This window comes from Lepidochelys kempii, chromosome 3 (genome assembly GCF_965140265.1).
Source record: "Lepidochelys kempii isolate rLepKem1 chromosome 3, rLepKem1.hap2, whole genome shotgun sequence".
Lineage (NCBI taxonomy): Eukaryota > Metazoa > Chordata > Testudines > Cheloniidae > Lepidochelys > Lepidochelys kempii.
Window position 1 is genome coordinate 54,451,834 of NC_133258.1, and position 23,406 is coordinate 54,475,239.

The following is a 23,406-nucleotide window of genomic DNA, read 5'->3' on the forward strand; positions in this document are numbered from 1 at the left end:
TTGTCTAGGTCCCTCTGTATCCTATTCCTGCCCTCCAGCGTCTCTACCACTCCTCCTAGTTTAGTGTCATCCGCAAATTTGCTGAGGGTGCAATCCACACCATCCTCCAGATCATTGATGAAGATATTGAACAAAACCGGCCCCAGGACCGACCCCTGGGGCACTCCACTTGACACCGGCTGCCAACTAGACATGGAGCCATTGATCACTACCCATTGAGCCCAACAATCTAGCTAACTTTCTACCCACCTTATAGTGCATTCATCCAGCCCATACTTCTTAACTTGCTGACAAGAATATTGTGGGAGACCGTGTCAAAAGCTTTGCTAAAGTCAAGAAACAATACATCCACTGCTTTCCCTTCATCCACAGAACCAGTAATCTCATCATAGAAGGTGATTAGATTAGTCAGGCATGACCTTCCCTTGGTGAATCCATGCTGACTGTTTCTGATCACTTTCCTCTCATGTAAGTGCTTCAGGATTGATTCTTTGAGGACCTGCTCCATGATTTTTCTGGGGACTGAGGTGAGGCTGACTGGCCTGTAGTTCCCAGGATACTCCTTCTTCCCTTTTTTAAAGATTGGCACTACATTAGCCTTTTTCCAGTCATCTGGGACTTCCCCCGTTCACCACGAGTTTTCAAAGATAATGGCCAATGGCTCTGCAATCACAGCCGCCAATTCCTTTAGCACTCTCGGATGCAACTCGTCTGGCCCCATGGACTTGTGCACGTCCAGCTTTTCTAAATAGTCCCTAACCACCTCTTTCTCCACAGAGGGCTGGCCATCTACTCCCCATGTTGTGATGCCCAGTGCAGCAGTCTGGGAGCTGACCTTGTTAGTGAAGACAGAGGCAAAAAAAGCATTGAGTACATTAGCTTTTTCCACATCCTCTGTCACTAGGTTGCCTCCCTCATTCAGTAAGGGGCCCACACTTTCCTTGGCTTTCTTCTTGTTGCCAATATACCTGAAGAAACCCTTCTTGTTACTCTTGACATCTCTTGCTAGCTGCAGCTCCAGGTGCGATTTGGCCCTCCTGATTTCATTCCTACATGCCCGAGCAATATTTTTATACTCTTCCCCGGTCATATGTCCAACCTTCCACTTGTTGTAAGCTTCTTTTTTATGTTTTAGATCTGCTAGGATTTCACTGTTAAGCCAAGCTGGTCGCCTGCCATATTTACTATTCTTTCGACTCATCGGGATGGTTTGTCCCTGTAATCTCAACAGGGATTCCTTGAAATACAGCCAGCTCTCCTGGACTCCTTTCCCCTTCATGTTAGTCCCCCAGGGGATCCTACCCATCTGTTCCCTGAGGGAGTCGAAGTCTTCTTTCCTGAAGTCCAGGGTCCATATCCTGCTGCTTACCTTTCTTCCCTGTGTCAGGATCCTGAACTCAACCAACTCATGGTCACTGCCTCCCAGATTCCCATCCACTTTTGCTTCCCCCACTCATTCTTCCCGGTTTGTGAGCAGCAGTTCAAGAAAAGCTCCCCCCCTAGTTGGCTCCTCTAGCACTTGCACCAGGAAATTGTTCTCTACGCTTTCCAAAAACTTCCTGGATTGTCTATGCACCGCTGTATTGCTCTCCCAGCAGATATCAGAAAGATTAAAGTCACCCATGAGAACCAGGGCATGCGATCTAGTAGCTCCGCGAGCTGCCGAAAGAAAGCCTCATCCACCTCATCCCTCTGGTCCGGTGGTCTATAGCAGACTCCCACCACTACATCACTCTTGTTGCTCACACTTCTAAACTTAATCCAGAGACACTCAGGTTTTTCTGCAGTTTCGTACCGGAGCTCTGAGCAGTCATACTGCTCCCTTACATACAGTGCTACTCCCCCACCTTTTCTGCCCTGCCTGTCCTTCCTGAACAGTTTATAACCATCCATGACAGTACTCCAGTCATGTGAGTTATCCCACCAAGTCTCTGTTATTCCAATCATGTCATTATTCCTTGACATCACCAGGACCTCCAGTTCTCCCTGCTTGTTTCCAAGGCTTTGCGCATTCGTATATAAGCACTTGAGATAACCTGCTGATCACCCCTCATTCTCAGTATGAGGCAGGAGCCCTCCCCTCACAGACGTTCCTGCCTGTGCTTCCTCCCGGTATCCTGCTTTCCCACTTACCTCAGGGCTTTGGTCTCCTTTCCCCGGTGAACCTAGTTTAAAGCCCTCCTCACTAGGTTAGCCAGCCTGCTTGCAAAGATGCTCTTCCCTCTCTTTGTAAGATGGAGCCCATCTCTGCCCAGCACTCCTCCTTCATGGAACACCATCCCATGGTCAAAGGATCCAAAGCCTTCTCTCCGACACCACTTGCGTAGCCATTCGTTGACTTCCACGATTCGACGGTCCCTACCCAGACCTTTTCCTTCCACGGGGAGGATGGACGAAAACACCACTTGTGCCTCAAACTCCTTTATCCTTCTTCCCAGAGCCACGTAATCCGCAGTGATCCGCTCAAGATCATTCTTGGCAGTATCATTGGCGCCCACATGGAGAAGCAGGAAGGGGTAGCTATCCGAGGGCTTGATGAGTCTCGGCAGTCTCTCCGTCACATCGCGAATCTTAGCCCCTGGCAAGCAGCAGACTTCTCGGTTTTCCCGGTCAGGGCGGCAGATAGATGACTCAGTCCCCCGGAGGAGAGAGTCCCTGACCACCACCACCCGCCTCCTTCTCTTGGGAGTGGTGGTCGTGGATCCCCCAATCTCAGGACAGTGCATCTCATGCCTTCCAACCAGCGGAGTCTCCTTCTGCTTTCTCCCCCCAGACATATCATCTGGTCCACTCTCCGCAATGGTTCCTGTGGAGAGAACATGAAAGCAGTTAGTTACCTGTGTCTGCGTTGCTGGAACCCGGACATTCCCCCTTCTTCTTCTGAAGGTCACATGTTGCCAAGCTTCTTCACTGACCTCTTGGCTCCGCTGTGCAACCTGCTCTAAATCTTTAGAGCTTTGTGCCCGTAGAAGCATATCCTGACGTTTGTCCAGGAAATCCGCAGATTCTCCTATGCAACGCAGGGTCGTTATCTGTAGCTCCAGACCTTCAATCTTCTCTTCCAATATGGAGACCAGCTTGCACTTTGTACAGACAAAGTTGCTTCTGTCCTGTGGAAGAAAGACAAACATGGCACATCCAGTGCAGGTCACCACAGCTGAACCCCCTCCTTCCATATCACCTTCCTACTATGAGCTTCCTCAGAGAAGTTGGCAAGATGTAAGCCTCACTGGGCTCACTCCAGGCGAACTCCCAGTCAAACTCCTGCTGTGTGCTGCTCTGCTGGTTTGCCGCCGCTCAGCTGGTTCGCGAAGCTCTGGCTATTTTTAAACAGCCAGGCTTCCCTGAAACAAACAAACAGACAACTGCAATGCCTGCCCCCTGCAGGTTACCAGCCAATCAGGCACTCGCTCAGGCTCTCATATTGCCCTCCCAGCAAACACACTCTCGGATACTTACTCAGCAAACACACACTCGGATACTCACCAATCCCAGGCAAACTCCTGCTTTGTGCGGCTCTGCTGTTTCCCGCTGCACCAAATCTTTGGTGTTCCAATGCTCTGTCTGGAAAGACAGGGCTGACTCACATCTTATAGTACCTACCAGTGCTGGATCCAACTTTGCTTTCACAAAATACTTTGAACACCAAGAGCTCAACACACTGGTGGCATAAGGGAGCATAAAGGAGTGCATTTGTGCCAATGTGGACTTGGGCCCTGAATGTATTGCTTTCCAAGAATCCAGCTAAAAAACATTTTGGCTGGGTTCACTAGCAGTGCAAATTTCCTGAGCACAATATTTGTCACATTTTAATTAAATTCTGACCGATACATCTCATGAAAGGGAAAAAGTGTAAACACACTAGAAGGCATTAGTTTGCAAATTCATCCTAAACACAATAAAGGTTTGGAGAGTAAGTGGGAGCAAGCCTGTATAATATGTATGTTGACAGTTTGTGGTTTGTGACAGAATTGGTTCTGAATGCTATAGAAGTATGTGAATGATTTTCACTATTTAATTTCAATTGTGAATTATTGTTATACATTCTGAGATGATATTAGACTTTGTAGAGAATCATTCATATACTTCTATAGCATTCTGTATTAAGAAAGCACCAATCATAATTTTTCTTTTAATATATTCAATGGATAGCCTCACTTGCATGATACTTTTTAAATTTATATTTTGCTCATTGGGCCAGCCCACGATACAGCTCACTTCCATCTCAGGGGGACAACCGGCATAGATTCTTATTCAGTAATCTTCAGAAAGGTATTAACAAAATAATGCTTGGGACTGTCTAAATGCAACTGACATAAATCTGTCACCATTTTAGTTAAATTTATAATGAAGGGCTTATTAAAATATAGGATTAAAAGTTATCCCAGATCAAACAATGCAGGTGGCGGTTTTCATGCAAAAACCCCCCCCAACTTACAATTGTTGTGGGTCGTAGTCCCCAAAGCTGGCCTCCCATAATCAGTGTTCACTGTAAGCAAATCAGTTTTAGTTATAGACACTTAATATGAAGGCAAATGCTATTTCTTCCTCCTTTCCTCTCTGTGGGTGTCTGTCAAAGGGCATGCCAGTCCTGCAGCACCACCTGAAAGCCAAGATGGCTCTGCTGAGGCCTGCCTCACTTTCCCCTTAACTCAGATTCCCTTAAAAAGTCCACATGGGACAGATAGTCAACACATTCCCCCTTCTGGGTTTCATTTTATTAAATCCTGCACAAAGTCTTTTAAAAGAAAATTCAAACTTACAAAGTCTTCATCCCAGTTTCAGCTGGGCCCAGCCCCTCCTCCCTGAGGGAGTATCCTCTCTTTAAAAGTTTGTTAGTTAATTTCTTTCAACTCCATCCCAAGCTGGGCACAGTCCCTCCTCCCTAAGGGTCTATCTTTCTGCTTACCTTATGTCTGGAGTTCAGCCACCTCCAGAGGCCTTCCCAGCTGGTGCCTTCCTCCCTACAGGCACCTCCTTACTTCCTTCAGTGCCTTCAGGCATCTCCCAACCACCTGCTGTCTCCCCTGTTGTAAGGCTCAGTAGCTTTCCCTTAAGTCTTCTTGGGAAGCAGGTAATTAGTCCTAGTGCCCTGGACCCTGCTCCCTCTTAAAGGACAGTGCCCAATAGGCAGATGAACTGCCACCAAGAAATGTGGGGCTTGCTCTTGGGAGACCACAAAAGGGGAGCTGCAGCACTTGCATGCCACAGAGCTGTGCTTCAGGAAGCAACATCTGCAGAAGGGCCAAGAAATATTTTGTGGGTGGAGACAGCTATGAATATCCACCTGCTGAACATCCACAGTGCCTGGGAGAAAGAAAGCAGCAGCCCCAGAGTGGCCTAAAGGGAAGGATTTTTTTCTATCCATCTCCACAGATTCCCATTGTGCCCCACCTGCTTCCTGAGATTACATGTGGGAAACAAGATTTGTCCTGTAATGGAACAGTTTGAGGGAAAGGCATTATGTGCAATACAGCTGGTTTGCCAAATTTGCTCCCATGATCCTGGTGTCCTTGACACTGGGTTATGGTCCTGTGTCTCTGCCTTGTATTAGAAGGAGATAGTTACCTTCTCTGGACACACAACACATTCTCTAATTTATGCCAATAAATGATGCAAATGATTGTATCAATTGTCCATGTTAAAAATATTTAAAAATTACTACAACAGTAACATAGAACACACACAAACAGAATAATAGAAATTCAAGCCCACATGTAACCCACAAGGCTACTCTGAGGGACACTGTGGTCTTCAGCGTCCCAGTTAGTCCACTGGATTCAGTGAGAACTTCTCCAAATAGCTGCTCTGTGTTAGTCTCTTCTGGCCCCTTCCTCGCCTTCAGTTTGGCACAGTCTACAAAGGTCACAATCTACAAAGGTCACATGATCATAAATCATCATGTGTCCAGATATGTAGATACTTACACAGTATAAGCTGTTCTGTACATTATTCCCCATTTTGAGTGCACCATGAAGAGAACATTCTGCTTCATTTGTATACTGTGCTCATCAACATGGTAAATGTTTAGATATAATCCATGTTTGCTAAACTAGAAGTAGGAGAAGGAGCTAGCCAGATTCTACAGTATTTAAATTACTTACCTGACATCCCACTTAATGTTATTACCCATTGTTGGTTTCATCATTAGTGAGGTAATCAGTTCCTGTAATCTGGGAGGTGAATGCAAATCCATGGTTTTTGTTTTAATTTAATTTTAAATCAACTCATTAAAGAATAACCATGCCTCCAACTTCTCATAGTCAGAATTTAATAAGTTTATATCTTGGGGCCAAGATGGCACACTGTAATACAATACTGTATCATCAGCAATCATAGGCAGAGAGGAGAAAATGCATAGAAGTTGAGGGTTATTAGCTGAAACAGAAGTTAATAGAGCATGGGAAAAGACCTTTGTGACATCCCCATTTACAAATATACTCAAGTGGCTTACTGACCAGCATCCTGGTGATCCTCAGCTACCTCAAACAGTGTCAATTAACTAGCACTCAGACTAGAGAACCAAAATAGCACAAAGCCATCTGTCCAGCCCCTAATCCTGAGTTGCTCTGTGCTCCCCCAAGCTGTAGCTGAGGAGTGGAGCTCTAAGCTTCTAGCACTGCAGAGGGTTTGAATTCTGTGAAAAAACACCCCCACACACGTAACTTAGCCACTACAAATAGAAACAAAATAGGTCAGTACTGTTCTCAGTCTGTTTTACTTCCTACTTAAAATGCAGTACCTTGGCACACTTCCAAATAGTTGAAAGCTCTCCACACATTTTCTACCTTCAACTCTCTTTCAAATAAAATGTATAAATTACATTTGGCCACACACATATAAAATTCAATATTTGGAAGGGAAAGGAGTTTGGAATGTGAAAGTAAGTCCTGAGGTGATAGATTAGTGAACAGAGAGCATATGAAGTGGTCTAACGTGTATGATCAATTAATTTATCAAAGGGCTTTATAATTTATCACATAGCCCTGTAATTTATCACCCATCACCTACACATATGTGGTATTAATTCACGTGATAAATTTAAGAGCCATGTGATAAATTGCAGAATTATGCAATAACTTTCTAACCTCCTGAACAGTGTCAAACAACCACTTTTTTTATACTAACCTTCTAGAGAAATATTCACTACTTCACTCCCAGATATGGAATTTCCCACAAAATGTACATCAACAAAAGTACCATGACAGCTTTTCTATACATAAAATCATCCTCAAAAATATAAATGGTATTATCTTGTACTGTTGCTTCTCAATGGGAACTAACACTTCTAACCCTAAAAGGCTCAGGAAAATTGATTTTAAACTAATGCAAATTTACCATATTTAAACTATATATAAAGAGAGAATTTCTGCCCCCAAAGCATCCAAGCAACCTTTCACTCTGTGATTCTATATAATCTGTTTTTAGAGTGTTGGATGGAGACTGAATTGGGATAAAACAGATTGAGCAAACTTGTAAAGCCAAAATGGACATTATGTAGACAATATAAAGGGGAAGGAACCCGAAGAAAAAGAAAGTCAGTTGTAAGTCAGCACCTGGGTAGGCTGTGTCAGTCTTCAGACCCCAAAGACCATCACTTAACTGTCTTTTTTTTTCACAAGGACAAAGTATGAGAGTAATTTCAACATGCTTGTGTTACCAGATGTTCCCCATTGATCATGCATCCCTTGCTTTCCCCCATTAGAATATTGGCCTCATGAGTTCACTTTTAGACTGCCTTATCTGAAGCAAATTAGTATTCTGGATAAGTGAAACAGCTCACTTTCTTAGGGTTTTGCCATTAAGGGATATTCTTGCTTCTCTAGCAACATCAACGTTCCTTGACTTACGATTCAGGAGTGCTGATGCTGAGGCAAATTTAGCAAGCAATTTTCGGAACGGCTGTGATTCATATTAGTATCACTGAGCCATCTGCAAGGAGCTATTTGTCATCCACAAAGACAGAGTTCACTGCTTTATGCAAAATTCTGCATAGTTTTGTCAGTAGAAGTACAGGGAAAGGGTTATCTTATGGAAAAGGAATTGGAGTTAAACTCAAGATACTGGGGTTCAGTTCCTGCCTCAGCCATAGTTTTCCTGTATAACCATGGTGAATCCTTTAATCCCTTTTTGCCTCACTTCCCTATCTGGAATGTGCCGACAATTATACTTCATTTCTCTAACCCTTTATCTTGTCTAATATGTGCTTTGAGGAATGGACTTCTTATTATGAGTAGATACTGCATTTAGTACAAAGGTTCATAGTTTCTACTCTAATACAGGCAATGATAGAAAAAAAATATTCACCATTTTTCTCTGCTACTTTGGAATGATTTGAGCTGCTAGTGTTTTGCATCACTTCAAATGGTTAGACATATCTGTCAAGATGGGGACTTTTTAGAGTTAATACATTCAAAAAAATGTTCACTAACTGGGAAGCTACAACAAAAATATTGGTTTCAGAGTAACAGCCGTGTTAGTCTGTATTCGCAAAAAGAAAAGGAGGACTTGTGGCACCTTAGAGACTAACCAATTTATTAGAGCATAAGCTTTCGTGAGTTACAGCTCACTTCCTCAGATGCATATCGTGGAAACTGCAGCAGGCTTTATATATACACAGAGAATATGAAACAATACCTATTCCCACCCCACTGTCCTGCTGGTAATAGCTTATCTAAAGTGATTTCCAGCACAAATCCAGGTTTTCTCACCCTCCACCCCCCCACACAAATTCACTCTCCTGCTGGTGATAGCCCATCCAAAGTGACAACTCTTTACACAATGTGCATGACAATCAAGCTGGGCTATTTAACAAAAATATTGAACACCAAAAGGAATCTAGAAGTCTTGATTATGTGAAAATACTACCAATGTAGTTTTCTTTTACCTTGTCCATATTTGCTAGTAGGAGTCTGTTACCATGGGAATGTGAAAGTAATTTCCTTTCCTTTTAAAAACTTTTTTGTGATAATCAGAAAACGTCATTTTGGCTTATAGCCACTCTGCTTCAGATTATTGGCCTCGCTAACAATACAATTGCAATAAAAGCCATATAAAAAGAAGTAGTGACCTACTCTCTTGTTTCCAGAATATCTGCTTCACAATTGACATGCTTATCACATTTAATGTTTCAGCAATGGCTTTAAAATAATTGCTTTGGGTGCAGCTAAAGTTAAAAAACAAACAAACACAAAAACCTCAAAGAGTTTTATGCATTTTTCATGCCTGTTAACCACAATGATTTACAACAGAGACGAAATGTTTTAAATAGAAACTGGTACATTTTTAAAAGAGTTAATATTGCATATGTATATATGTAGGCGAGAGAGAGAGTAAATGCAACAGATTGTGAAATGAAAGCCCAGCAGGAAGAGAGATCCTATACAAAAATCAAAGGAGATCTTACGTTTATGTGCTAAAGCATGTTAAAATGAGCCCCTAAAGACAACAATCTGCATTTCTTGGAGAGTATGGGGTTAAGGCTGAGGATGTATTTTTTCTGATACGCAATGTATACATTTTACAAAAGCCTATATTCAAATACTCATTTTTCAATCACAGCACCTTATGAAATATGTCCTGAAGATTATTTGATGTCAATGGTGTGGAAAAGGACCCCAGCTGGTGACATGTCATTCAATCGATGTCCTCTCAATGCCACAGGTACAGTAGTACATCAAATTTACATGCTGACAATAGAGAGATGTATTGTTTTCTTTTTTGCTAAAACTGCCCTTCCACTTGCATTCAAACACATCTAACCGTTGCCCAGATACTAAAGTGAAATATATAAAGATATATAATATAATGAGTAATAATTAATTGCCAGGATGTATCAGGCATTTTGCTGAAAATCAAGCAGATCATAAAGCCTTCTAATTAAAACTCCTAAATGCCAATTATATGACACAGGAAATCTGTTACAGAAACATGTATTGCTCTTTGAATGCTGCTGATGCTCATTTGCATAAAATTGTTTCTGTGTGTGCTCTAAAATAACATAGAATGTACCCTCCATAGGCTTTGTTCACTCTGACTATTCTCAGGTATATATATATATAAATATTTTCTCTGTTCTTTATGACTCACAGGCACCACTAGCAGACGCTGCTCTCTCAGTGTTCATGGAGTGGCCTTCTGGGAACAACCAAGCTTTGCTAGATGCATATCAAATGAGTACAGACACTTGCAGCATTCAGTAGGTGCAAAGCCAGCTTTAGTACTTGCTCTGTTTATTTTTTGCTAATCATCACCATATAAGCATTTAACTGTTTACCCTTCAGTCAGACTTCTGATGAGGAATAGGGGTGGGGGAGACTTGAGGAAGAATAATTTACATCCAATGTATATAATTTTGATCCTGTATATCTGCTGCTGTTTGAATGAAAGAACCCTTTGTCTCACTGTAGCAGTGAAAAGAATGATGAAGGCTCCCTTTTCCATTGTTCATTGTATAAATTTTTTATCGAGGTCCTGGAGATTAAGGTATATATTTTAGGCTTATTAGCAAATGAGATGGGAATAAATGAGATTTACAGGAATTCAACCTACTAACATCATGTTATAGTATTTTACATTTGTTAATTGCATGCTAGCAAGTGAGGAACTATGATGCCTCTTTCCGATATAAAATATTGAACTTCCACTTTAGGTGAAATAAAAGGAAGAACGGTTGAAGGGTAAAAATACTGCACTGGATTGCAAACAAAATAAATAACCCCATGGAGCAATATGATATGCTTTTCAAACATACGTAGAAAGGTTTCTTGACAAGATATAATGTATAAATATATTAACGATGTCTTCCTAAATGTATTTTTTAAATTCTGTTCTCCCAGTTAAGGATTCTGCCAGATCATTCCAGTGTGGGCAGAGCCCATTTTAAGATTCTCATGGACACTCTTTTTTTTTTCTTCCCAAGATATATTTTCCTGACACCCTTATTACTCCCACTCCTCTTTCAAAGGTCACCATTAATGCTGCTCCATTAATCATTCAACAGAGGGGCACTAACAGCTGTGTGTTTGTGATGGAATGTGACTACTTCCCAGCCTCTCAACCAAGCGCAACACTCATGTAATGTGCTTAACAATCTCTGGTGGCTGAAGCTGATTTCCCACCTGGAGGAGATTGTGATGAATTCCCCTGAGCTGCCTTTCTGTTTCATCAGATTCCAACTTAATTGAGACAAGGGATGCAGTTTCAGAATTATCCAACAAAAGCATTATTTTTAAACTCAGACAAGGAGAAAGCTCTTGTGCTAGACAAGACCTCCTCTCTTCTGCATGCACCTGGCTGGGAGTTGCAGTATCCCTCTACCTTTCATTCAGGAGAGCAAAACAAACAATATGGCTTCTAATTATTTGCCATTAGGTATTTTTAAAGTTTTTAAAAAATGGAATGTAGTTTCTGTATACTTAAAAATAATCTGCCAATTAATATCAATATATTATGTGCTAATTAGTGCAAACCTACTGCAAATGAGTACTATATCAGCCTCAATAAATACAGTATCAAAGTACTAGAGACAGGATCTTGCAGTATATTAAAAATGATGCAAACTGTATTTTGGGGACAACTTCTGGAGACCTTTCAGAAAGAAACAAAAATTATGGGCTTGATTATAGCTAGTCCTTGCGTTGCAGCACACATTTGAGATATAGCAAGGTGGCACAATGGAGTAAGAAACCTCTGGTCCCTTCCTTCCATGCCCTCAGGATTGCTGCCCAGAATCACAGCCTTTGTGCTTGAAGGAGCAGAAGAGATGGTACTTAGTTGCTTTCATCTGGGTGCACCTCAATGGAAAAGTGGTGGGGAAGGGCACAGAGTAGGTGGAGACATGCCTCACCCCTCCAAGTACCAGCTGTGTTGTGCCCCTTAAAGTGATGTCAGAGATTACATCCTCCTCTTGCACAACTGGGAAGCTTCCCTTTAAGGCAGAATGTCTCTCTGGGGTGAGGTGGCTCTGCATCATGCCTACTGCAGTGCCGTAGCTAAGGGCTATGATTTAATCATGTATCTTTTTGTATAAAACATCTTCTTAGTAACTTCTCAGTAGATAAATAATGTGCTGCAAATGCATTGGTTTCTTTGCTCTTTTTCTATTACTTTGTTGCAGTTTAGACACACTTTACGGTGATTTCCATTACAAATGGACAGCTAATACTTATATATTGCCTCTTCTTGAAATGGGAAATACTATAAATACTATTTATGTAACAACTGAGGGTGATACATTTCCAATTTTTAATAACATTCACAGTGGTATATTGTGTTACAAATATCTCTTGCCATGGAAATAATTCAGATCAGAAAAATCTAAATTATTCAGAATTTTCATATTAGTTCTGACTTTGAGGTGAAATCCTGGCTCCACTGTAGGCATTAGAAGTTTTGCAATTGACTTCATTGGGACCAGGACTTTACTCTTGGAGTTTTAAGTATATTGCTTTGTTTTGTTTAAAAGTCTGCATTATTGCTGTGATGGCATAGGCACATTCCACACCTGAAGAATTCAGTGCATCAGACTATGGACTATCTGATGGGATTGTTAGCCTTTCAAAATTCAATAGTTGTTAAATCATCCACGGCCTGACAGAATTCACTGAACCTATCATTTTGGAGCAAAGGCAAATAGAATAGCCAGAAAAAAAAAAACCAGAATGTTGCATTCAGCGATATGTACAGAAGTTGAAGTGTTTCATATGAAATACTGAAAGGGTTAAAGAAATTTTATCAGGTATACATGAACTAGATCTGGCACTTTTAGACTAAGGGTGTTTCTACACTGGGCAGTTAACCCAGGTGATTGGCACCTAGGCCTCAGCATCTGGGTTATCCTAGTCTGAGTGTGAGCATTCCCACAGCAAAGCCACGCTCCTGTTACAGTGTCCTCTCTGTTTCTGCACTCACATGTGTGTGTGTAGGACCGTAACCCATGATTCTTTGTGCTGGGATGAGTTCTTGTGGGAGAACTCAGCTGTCCTTTCAGGGGGGAACCATGGGACATGCATGAGAGGATTACCAGGATTCACATGATTTTTCAACAGTGTGACTTATCTGGCTAAGAAGAGGCCCTGATAGTTTATGGAGTCCCAGAAAATCCCTCTTAGCAAAAAGGTGTCATTGTTAAACATTACATCCCCCAGAACAGATTTATATAGATTCTTTTATAAATTTCCTTTTTCAAAATATTAGAAAAGATTAGTCCATGTTGTGAAATAATGTTTTGGCAAAGAACATTTGAAAATAACTCAATCTTCTTTTAAGTTACACACACATCTAAAAAGCATCTTATCTGAGCACTAATTTTTACTCTAGTTGGTACACATGCAAATTAAAGGAGACAAATGGATTTCTCTTACACTTACTTTAAAAAGAAATTGTCAGCCTGTCAGACTCCATGGTGCTGCTCAGAGTACAAGGAATCGCAGAAGTGTTAAGGAACAAGTGCTAAGGAATCATAGAAGAGAGAGATGGAAAGCCCTATAAGGTCATCCAGTCCATCCTCTTGGATTGTCCTCTCTCCCTGGTACACGTTAGGGTTGGTATCCCTGAAATCAGGGTTTTGTAAGGTAAATTCTGACGGACAGCATTGCTATAATACACATGTACATTTACAAAAGCATTTATGAAATATTTTAGCATGCTTATCTTACCAGTCATATTCCTTTACAAACGAGAGCAGCAGCGATCAGGTCATTACACACTCAGGTGCTATGAACTGCATCCTCAAAATCTGAAACTCAGCTGAATCCCTTTAAAAAAAATCAGGTCCTAAATGTACAAAATAAGAAGTTATACAGTTCTGAAATAAATGACATTCCTGAAGTAGAGTTATTGTAATTTAAAGGTAGTATGTGAACAATACTTCACACACACGATGGCTACATCTACATTTGAGCCGGGTGATGTGATTCCTTGTGTAGATGTACCTGTGCTGGCTCTGCTCAAGGTGGGGTGTTTCTTTAAATAGAAACAGTCTGTGTCCAGCCCTTACACAGTGTACAATGAAGAGCTCTCCTCACCGTACATGGCTTACAGAAGGACCAGGCAGAATTACTGGCCCTGCACACATCAGAGCAAAAATGCTGTTCTGCCCCAACACACATTAGGAGTGCACAGTGTTCAGAATGTGGTAGAAGAAAGGAGGCATGTTCATAGGAGAATGGTACAGTCTAGGCCTATCTACTGCTATATCTATCTAAGGTACTTATATAGCCCCCATTATTGTAGTATCTAAGTACCTCAAAGTCTTTAATTTATCCTCACAATACCTTTGAGAGGTAGGGGAGTGCTATTATCCCCATTTTACAGGTGGGGAACTGAGACACAGACTAAGTGTGACCCAAGGTTATGCAGGAATTGATCTCTGGTCTCCAAAGTCCAAAGCTACAGCCCTAATTACTGGACCATTGTTCCTCTTCCCCTCACTTAGAATGAAGAAAGTCTAAATAAAGCCGAACTTCCATGGGTTGCGGGGGAGTGGGGCTATTCTCTCTCTAACTCTGCATTCCCTGTTCTGTATGGTGCCTCTCCCCATGGCAGTTTAGAGAAACAGTTTGGGATCTGGTGTGGGGATTGGCAGTGGATTCACCACTCCACAGCTCCAGAAGCCTTATACCTCCCAGGCTGAGGGTATTGAAAGAGATTACAGGAAAACCAGCTAACAGGAGGGTGTAAGATAAGCAGTGTCCCCACCTAAGCGTGCCACCAACATCTCTTATACCTTCCTGTTAGAAACATTTGTCTGGTGCATGCCATCTTCCAGCCAGTCTTTAGGATTTTCATAACCTGTCTGTGTCTGTTTTCAGCATTTGTAAAGTGGGGATAATAATTAGAGCTGGCTGAATAATGGAACCAGTTATTCATGAATAACTTATCCAACACTTGGCACAAAACAATCATCAGATCACTTCAACAAATAATGTTTGACCATCTTAGACAGCTGGTTGAATAATGTGAAAAATCATTCACTGAATAATTTAAGGGACAAAAAGATGCCAAAATCTATCAAATAAACTTTTGGGAAATTATTTGGTCAGCTCTCCTGATAATACTTTCAGAGCTTAATGAGGATTAATTTTAGTACGACTCAATACTTTGAATATGTAAAAAGATAAATGCTATTCTTTACACTCTGCAATCATATGGTCCACAGTTCAATCAATTATTTTTCTGAGCATGTTTTACATGTATTTTGTTATTACATCATTGGAGTCTAGAAACACATGCATCTAAAAATAGATGCATTTGTTACTTCATCTGAAATTATCAATATATTGTTAATTTAGATTAGTATCTTCTGATATATATTTATGCTAATGTAAAACCAAGATTCCCACACAAAACATTGAAATATTAATTCACAGTAGTTGAAAATATTTTCTAAATATCTAAATACCAATTAACTCCTTTACTGTCACAATGAGAAATTCCAAATTGAATTAATAGGAATTGCTGTTTGTCATGGCACGCATGACTTTGAAGCAAAAGACATGGCAAATACATGTGTTTCAGCTGTGGGAGGCCACCAAACTGCCATCTGACTTCTAGCTTGTGGTATGTCAGAGTTCAAAATCAAGGGTGTGTCATTCTTTTCATTTCAAGGAGTTGCATTATTATTATGCATTAATTATTTTATATAATGGTATAAAAGTTACTCATTATTCTTGCCACAAGCTCATTCAGTAAAGAGGGCCAAATTCTAGTTTTCATTATGGTTTGTGGACAAGGGTATTAATTGAATTGTAGATTTTTAAGGCCAGAAAGGGACCATTTTGATTATCTAGTCTGAACTCCTTCATAACACTGGTTATAAATAGAACTACAGCATATTTCTTAGTAAGATATCCAGTTTTGATCTTCATATGATGGAGAATGCATCACATCTCTAGATAACTTGTTTCAGTGGTTAATTACCCTCACTGCTAAAAATTTGCACCTTATTCCTAGTCTGAATTTATCTAGCTTCAGCTTCCAGCCATTGGATCTTGTTATGTGTTTTGTCTTCTACATTGCAGACCCCTCTACCATGAGATATTGAGAGCTAGATACTACTGTCAATGCACATCAAAACATTCACTGATATCAATGAAAGTTTACACAAAAGACCAGGGGTAGAATATATTTTTTATGTAATAACTACATTTTAGTTGCCATTTATTTTTAGTTTTATTCATACTGAATTATTGCTTCACCATCCTTCATTCTCTTTTTCTCCCTCTTCTCAGTCTTAGTGTGCTTCCTCTGTTCTCACTGCATTTCCTTCCTTGTTGCATCTTCCAGTTGAGTTGCTCCCTTTACCACAGTCTAGCCTCTAAAACAATCAACCATGAAATTGTTAATGATGACACTGAAGTGTCATCACTGGGCATAAGTGCAGGAACTCTAATGACATCAGCTGCGTGTCAGACAGTTCACTTCTCTAATTCCTTGTTTCCACTGTCCACTGACTCAGGAAGGTTACACTTCCTCAGTTGCACTCAGTTCATATTAGATGTTCTTCACCAACCGTGAAGTCTAGAAACTTCTTTTTTTTTAAGTGAAACCTTACATTCTGAATATGTCGTGCAGTACACATAAATACATTAAGTGGGCTGGATCTGGCCTGGAAGTTATAGGTTTGACCTTCTGCACTGGTTTATGGGTGCTTCTTATCATTTAGATAAAGAAGATACAAAATGTTTCCTGAAAAATCAAGGACATATGCTTCAGAAATCTCTACAATTAATGGATCAGATTCCCTCAAGGACCAGAATCAGAATCAGGATTAGCAGCCAGGAGAGTAATTTTGAAAGGCAGTCCCACCACCTACAATCAGTGAAATGCCGTGACAGAGAATTGTTCTTTGCATCACAACTGGACAGACTAGACTGCCTCTGGGACCAACAGCTTAAATGCAGGTGCTGGGATGAGGAAATGGAGAAGAAGTACTTTTGATACCCTGACCAACTCTACAGATGGTAGCCACATTAAACAGCACCTGTAAATGAAATAGAACATGTACGACAAGAGTAGAATGGTTTGGGATGGAATAGCAATTACTCATCATAACCCTATGGGAGCTTTCTGGAAGGAATGGGTGACGCTACTATGACCAATGATGCTCACTGATCTAAAAGAATCAACATTTGACCTCTACCTGTACCCCTAAGAAAATGATCAGACACCAAAACTAGCACTGACTCCAACTTTGAAACCTGACTGATTTGGGGTCCTGAAAACTAAGGGTTATTGAATTCCAATGGGAGCTGGTCCACCACCAACCTCTCAAAGACTTAGAAAAGGGGAGTTACCATGAATTCATCACTAGCTCAGATGATTTGTCCATGGGGAACATTAAAAATCCTTCTCCAGAGCAAACATAGCTTTTGGAAAAGACAAGATAGTTTTGATAACATGTCACTGCTGCACGTCAAAGATAGAATAACTTGTGCACCTAAAGTGAAATTCCTTGAAGTGGCTCTTGGCCATTCAAAGACTGCATAAGATGTGTATATGGTGCTGAAAATGCAATAAATAGTGATGTCTAGGAAAGCACATAATCAATATGTCTTGCTTTCTGAATGTCATCAGAAATATCTGAAAATCTCTCCATTGTTGCTTCTTATTTTCTAAATCTAACTTAAAGAATGAATGGAGCCCAATTTTCAAATTTAGATGACTAAAATTTCATATTTAGGCATTTAGATGCCAAACACTAGTATTTTGTGCCAACTTGGGTAATTAATCTCCTGAATCAAGCATGTATACATGAAAATCAGGCTCTTATTCTAAAGAGGAGATGAAGTTAGAAAAACGGTTAACTCTTGGGAGTCTGGGAGCAAAGATTCACATAAGAAATAACTGATTAGTTTCAAGTGATTAATCTAAGGCTGAAAGGGACCTTGAGAGATCATCTAAACCAGCCCCATATGCTGAGGCAGAACCAAAAATGCCAACACCATCCCTGACAGGGATCATCTAACCTGTTCTTAAAAGCTTCCTATTCCAATGCTTAACTGTCCTTATAATTAGATATTTTCCCTAATACCTAACCTAAATCTCCCTTGCTAATGAGTAAATTTATTGCTTCTTGTCTTACCTTCAATGAATATGGAGAACAATTGATCACCATCCTCTTTATCATATTTGAAGACTGTTATCGGGTCCCTCTTCAGTCTTCTTTTTTCAAAACTAAACATAACCAGCTTTTTTAACCTTTCCTCATAGGTCAGGTTTTCTAAACATTTTTCCATTTTTGTTGATCTCATCTGAACACTTTCCAATTTGTCCACATCTTAAAGTATGGTGCCCCAAACTGGACAAATACTCTGAGGCCTCACCAGTGTCAAGTAGAGCAAAACAATTACCTCCCTTGTCTTACATACAACGCTCCGGTTAATACCACTTCAGAGTGATTTTAGCCTTTTTTTGCAACTGCATCACAATGTTGAGTCATATCTGTGATCCATTATAACTACCAGATCCTTTTTAGCAGTAGTATCACCTAGCCAGTTATTCCCCATTTTGATTTTGTCTTCCTAAGCGTAGTACTTTGCACTTGTCTTTGTTGAATTTTATCTTGTTGATTACAGACTAATTTTCCCATTTGTCAAGGTTGAATTCTCCAAAGTGCTTGCAACCCTGCCCAGTTTGGTGTCATCCACACATTCTATAAGCATACTTTCCACACCATTATCCAAGACATTAATGAAAATCATGAATAGTACCGGATAGACCTCTGCAGGACCCTACTAGATCCATTCTGCCAGTTTGACAGAGAACCATTGATAACTACTCTTTGAGCATGGTCTTTCAACCAGTTATGAATTCACATTATAGTGTTATCGTCTAGACATTTCCCAAGTTTGCTTACATGAGTATATTCTCATCCTAGTGTATTGGGAATTACGCAGGTGAATTTTTGCATATGAAAATGAAAATATATCCCATAAAATTGTTTTTCTACTCCTTCTAGTTCATGCCATAATTTTGCTTTTGCTTTCTGCTCAGCAATATTATTCACTATATTGCAAATGGTAGGCTGAAATATAATTTGATCAAACAAACTCTGAGGTGAATAATGATTTGCCTCAGCTGCAGCTCATTAGAGCTGATTTCATTTTTTCCAAATTGTATTACAAGGGCAGCTTATCAGCCAGTCAGTGTATTCCTCGATGAAATGACTGCTCTGCTTCAATACAGTGTTTTGCCTCCTCTGCTAGTTCACTGCTTCATCTCTTTTTACATAGTTGCAGGGTAGAGCAGACTCGGTTTTTTGCAGCAATTTGAACTTGTAGTTCCCACCAGCAACTCCTCCTTACTGCTGCCCCATCCCACTCATACTTTGGTTCATGTTGAATCATCTTCCCATTCCCAGGCCTGTGGGCTCAGGGAGTTGCAGCAGTAGACCCTGTTCTATCTCCTTCATAGCTTGGGAAGAGGTTGCAGCGTACTCTTTTTCCCTCATCTCTCGAAACACCTGATCAGTGCTATCCGTGCTCCTCCTTTCCCTGGTTGCACATTTTGCTTCCCTTCATTTCCTGTCTCTGGGTCCCCACTGTGGTGAATGAAGGAGGAAGCAGCCAGCAGGTGAAGAAAGAGAAAAACAGGATCAAGAAAAAAGGCAACTACTGGCTACCATTTAGCAACTACAAGTGTGCAGAGAGCAAACCTGCGGTCGAGAATTCTCCCTTCCTCCCCTGGAAGAGGAATGGACTTGAAGTAATGGAGAAGTCCAGCGTTGGCTCATTTCTCTTATCCTCTTTTCACCCTTTCTTGGCAGAGTAAAGTATTGATGCAGAGAGTTTTTCCTCACAGAGCTTCAGAATCTGGTACAGAGAAATGTAAAGATGAGCTCTTCCTGTTTCTTGGCAAGTAATCCCTTTGAAGCCTCATTTAATCCCTCTAATATAGTGGTTCTCAAACATTAGCAGCCCAAGAACACCCGTTTTGATTTAACATTTTTCAGGGACCCCCAAGCCCCCATGCTCAGCTCCAAGCCCTACCCCCACTCCACCCTCCAAGCCCTTCCCCCAAAACCCCACCCCACCTCTTCCCACCCATCACCCACTCACTCCATCCCCCCTGCCTCCATCACTCACTCTCCCCTACCCTTACTGAGTTTTACCAGGGGGCAGGGGGTTGGGATGCAAGAGGGGGGTGGGGGCTCTGGGAGGGTGTTTGGGTGTGGGAGGGGTTTCAGGGTGTGGGCTCTGGGAGGGAGTTTGGGTGTGGGCTCTGGCCGGGCAGTGCTTACCTTGGGCAGCTCCCAAAAGTGACTGGCACATCCCTCTGGCAGCAGCTCCTAGGCGGGGGGCCCAGAGAGTCTCCACACACTGCCCCTGCCTGCAGGCACCTACCCCACGGCTCCCATTGGCCGCAGTTACCAGCCAATGAGAGCTGCGGAATCAGAGCTCGGGGCCGGGGCAGAGTGTGGAGACCCCTTTCCCCCCTCCCCTAGGTGCCGTAGGGATGTGCTGGCTGCTTCTGGGAGTGGCACAGAGCAAGGGTAGGCAGGAAGCCTGCCTTAGCCCCATTGCACCGCTGGACTTTTAGCACCTAAAATCTCCCCGTTTGGAGTTAAGGGAGGGAGGGGGAGGAGTTGATCAGCGTTGCCCGTGGACCCTCTGGAGTACCCTCAGAACCCCTCAGTCCCCAGTTTCAGAAATGCTGCTCTAATATACATTCAAATAAGTAAAAAATAAATGTTCCCTCTTCCCCTCCAAGTGTTATGTCCCCTCTTTCCTCTAGAAATCCTACATTAAAAGAAAGACTGAGGGGAAAAAAGACTGACCCTGCTTTTGCCCCTGGACTGGCCGTATGAAAGGACCAGAGAGGCATAAAAGGGCCCTAAAAGTGCTGACTCTGGCTGTGGGAAGATTCCCCAATACAGGTATTGTGGGAGACACCCAGAAAGCTGTCTCCTGAGGATCCCCTCACAAGCCCCGGTGTGCTGGGGTGAGGCTTGGGGATTGGAACACAGGGCTGTGCAGGAGATACTGACTGGTCCCAGGAGTCTCCTGTAACTTAGACAGGTCTCCAGGGCTTTCTATATTACAACAGGTTTCAGAGTAACAGCCGTGTTAGTCTGTATTCGCAAAAAGCAAAGGAGTACTTGTGGCACCTTAGAGACTAACCAATTTATTTGAGCATAAGCTTTCGTGAGCTACATACACTTCATCGGATGCATACTGTGGAAACTGCAGAAGACATTATATACACAGAGACCATGAAACAATACCTCCTCCCACCCCACTCTCCTGCTGGTAATAGCTTATCTAAAGTGATCACTCTCCTTACAATGTGTATGATAATCAAGTTGGGCCATTTCCAGCACAAATCCAGGTTTTCTCACCCTCCGCCCCCCCCCCCCACACACACACACAAACTCACTCTCCTGCTGGTAATAGCCCATCCAAAGTGACCACTCTTTTTACAATGTGTATGATAATCAAGGTGGGCCATTTCCAGCACTTCATTCCCCAGGGCAGCCAGGATCTGAAGGGTGCAAAGGTGGTTGAAATCACCAAAGCCCCTGCATGTCCTTGCCTTCCTTCCCTTCCATTTCTGTACCTCCTCTCTTTAAATCCCACATAAATATCAGTAACGGTTCCTGCCTCACCATCCCCAATCCCTCTTATCACGTCTGCTTTCAAAAAAAAAAAAAAGTGAAGTGAAGTGAACTTTTCTCCTATTGTTTCTGCTGCTGCTCCCTAATGCTGAGTTGTGCTACAGCAGTGATCAGCTCTGAGTGCTCGCTGATCCCATTGATATTCTGAGCCAACCAACACTGCAGCGGACAGGTGAACTCCACTACGGAGGGGAAAAGAAAGATGAAGGCCATTTAAGAACTAGATAAAGAAAGCACTCATGCAGTTGTTCCTTAAAGTCTATCACCACAGTAAAACTGTTCACTGTAATGTACCTGGCAGATGATTTCAGGAATTTGGCTAGGCTCTTGGAAAACAATTGTTACAGTACATTACACTTAACATAATTATCCCTCTGTTACCTTTTGCTCTCCCTACCTGTTTGCTGTTTCCCCCTGTTGTCTCTCATCTTGTACTTAGATTGTAAATTCTTTGGAGCAGGAACCGTGTTTTTGCTGTGCATCGAATGTGCCATGATGGAGCCCCAATCTGATTTATGGTCTCTGGCCACTACTGTAATATAATAATAATGTACTCAAATAGGGCCAAATTTTGATTACCTTGTACACACAAACAAGGTGACTAGGATTTCAACTACCACGTCAATATATAATCAAATAAATGCATAAATGCCTATATTAACAAAAGAGAGAGAAAGAGAGAGAGCTTAAGGAGGATCCCTGATAAACAGAACTTACTGTGTAAAAAAAAAAAGGACAAATTATTTGAAGTACGTCCCCTCTCTATACCCCCCAGCTTTTGCAGTTCCCTCAGTATGGAGAGCCGTGAGAGACTTACCCCGCAAGCAATGCTATGTCTGTCATAAAATGAAAACAAACCGTTCAGACTCCTCATTCTCTTTCCCCTCAACTCCTGCTTCTGTCAACTTGCATTATACATGGAGAATGCAAAAATTTTAAGACATGCCCTCTGGTTTAAAAAAAAACAAACCCAACCACCTCTCACACAGCATTCCAATGTGAGCTGAATTAATCACAGATAATTGAGGTTCTAAGTGGCAATACTTAAAACATCATATAAACCGGTTCAACAAACTCAGTGACAAATTCAACAAGGAAAAAACAAAAAGAAAAGAAATGGAAGTTCCTGTCGTGATTGTTTCCCCCAAAGCCATGTCTTCCACTATTAGAGAAAAATCCTACAACCTTCCTATTCATAAATGTAGCGGAAGAACTTAAATGTAGAAGCTTACTCATGGCCATCTGTACTAAGGAATGCATCAATGCAGACCCCCCAAAAATCAATTACTATATTTGTGCAGTTGTATGTAGTAGTCAAAATCAATCCGAGGGGAATGCAGCTGCACATGATGCTTCTTTGAAGGCCAGAGCTCTAGGGCTGGAATTAGTGGCAATAAAGCACTTAATAATAGTATAATAAAAAGAAGACAGTGGAATGGGTGAGAGTAGTAAAAATCTTATGAAAGCCTCCTATTGGGGGATAGAGGGAGGGCAATTAGAATTTAGGATCCCTCTGGGCAATTCTCACACTTCATCTAAAATATATAAGAGCAGCACCGGCAGTAGCTGATTTTCTGAGATTTTCTGCAACATGCACTGTACGGTAAGCGCTAAACACATACAGTTCGTCTGGTTTATGTGCAAAGATTCAGCTTGCCAGTGAACTATGTGTAGTACTATGTATGTTGTGTGGGGGCATCTATGCTCATACACTCCTTTTTCTTTCAATAAAGTGGTTTGGTAACTGAATGACACCGGGGCAGAAATGCTCTATACAGTGAAAACAATTC

General features: G+C 41.6%; 1 protein-coding gene across 5 annotated transcripts in view; it reads left to right on the plus strand.

Moving 5' to 3' along the window:
* ADGRB3 (adhesion G protein-coupled receptor B3) overlaps nucleotides 1–23,406 on the plus strand; it is a 621,270-nt gene that overhangs the window by 280,269 nt on the left and 317,595 nt on the right. For all 5 annotated transcript variants that reach the window (XM_073336359.1, XM_073336357.1, XM_073336356.1 and 2 more), the window contains 2 exons: nucleotides 9,562–9,663; nucleotides 10,092–10,198. In XM_073336359.1, the coding sequence (XP_073192460.1) occupies nucleotides 9,562–9,663; nucleotides 10,092–10,198 (209 nt within the window). The remainder of the gene's footprint in view (nucleotides 1–9,561; nucleotides 9,664–10,091; nucleotides 10,199–23,406) is intronic.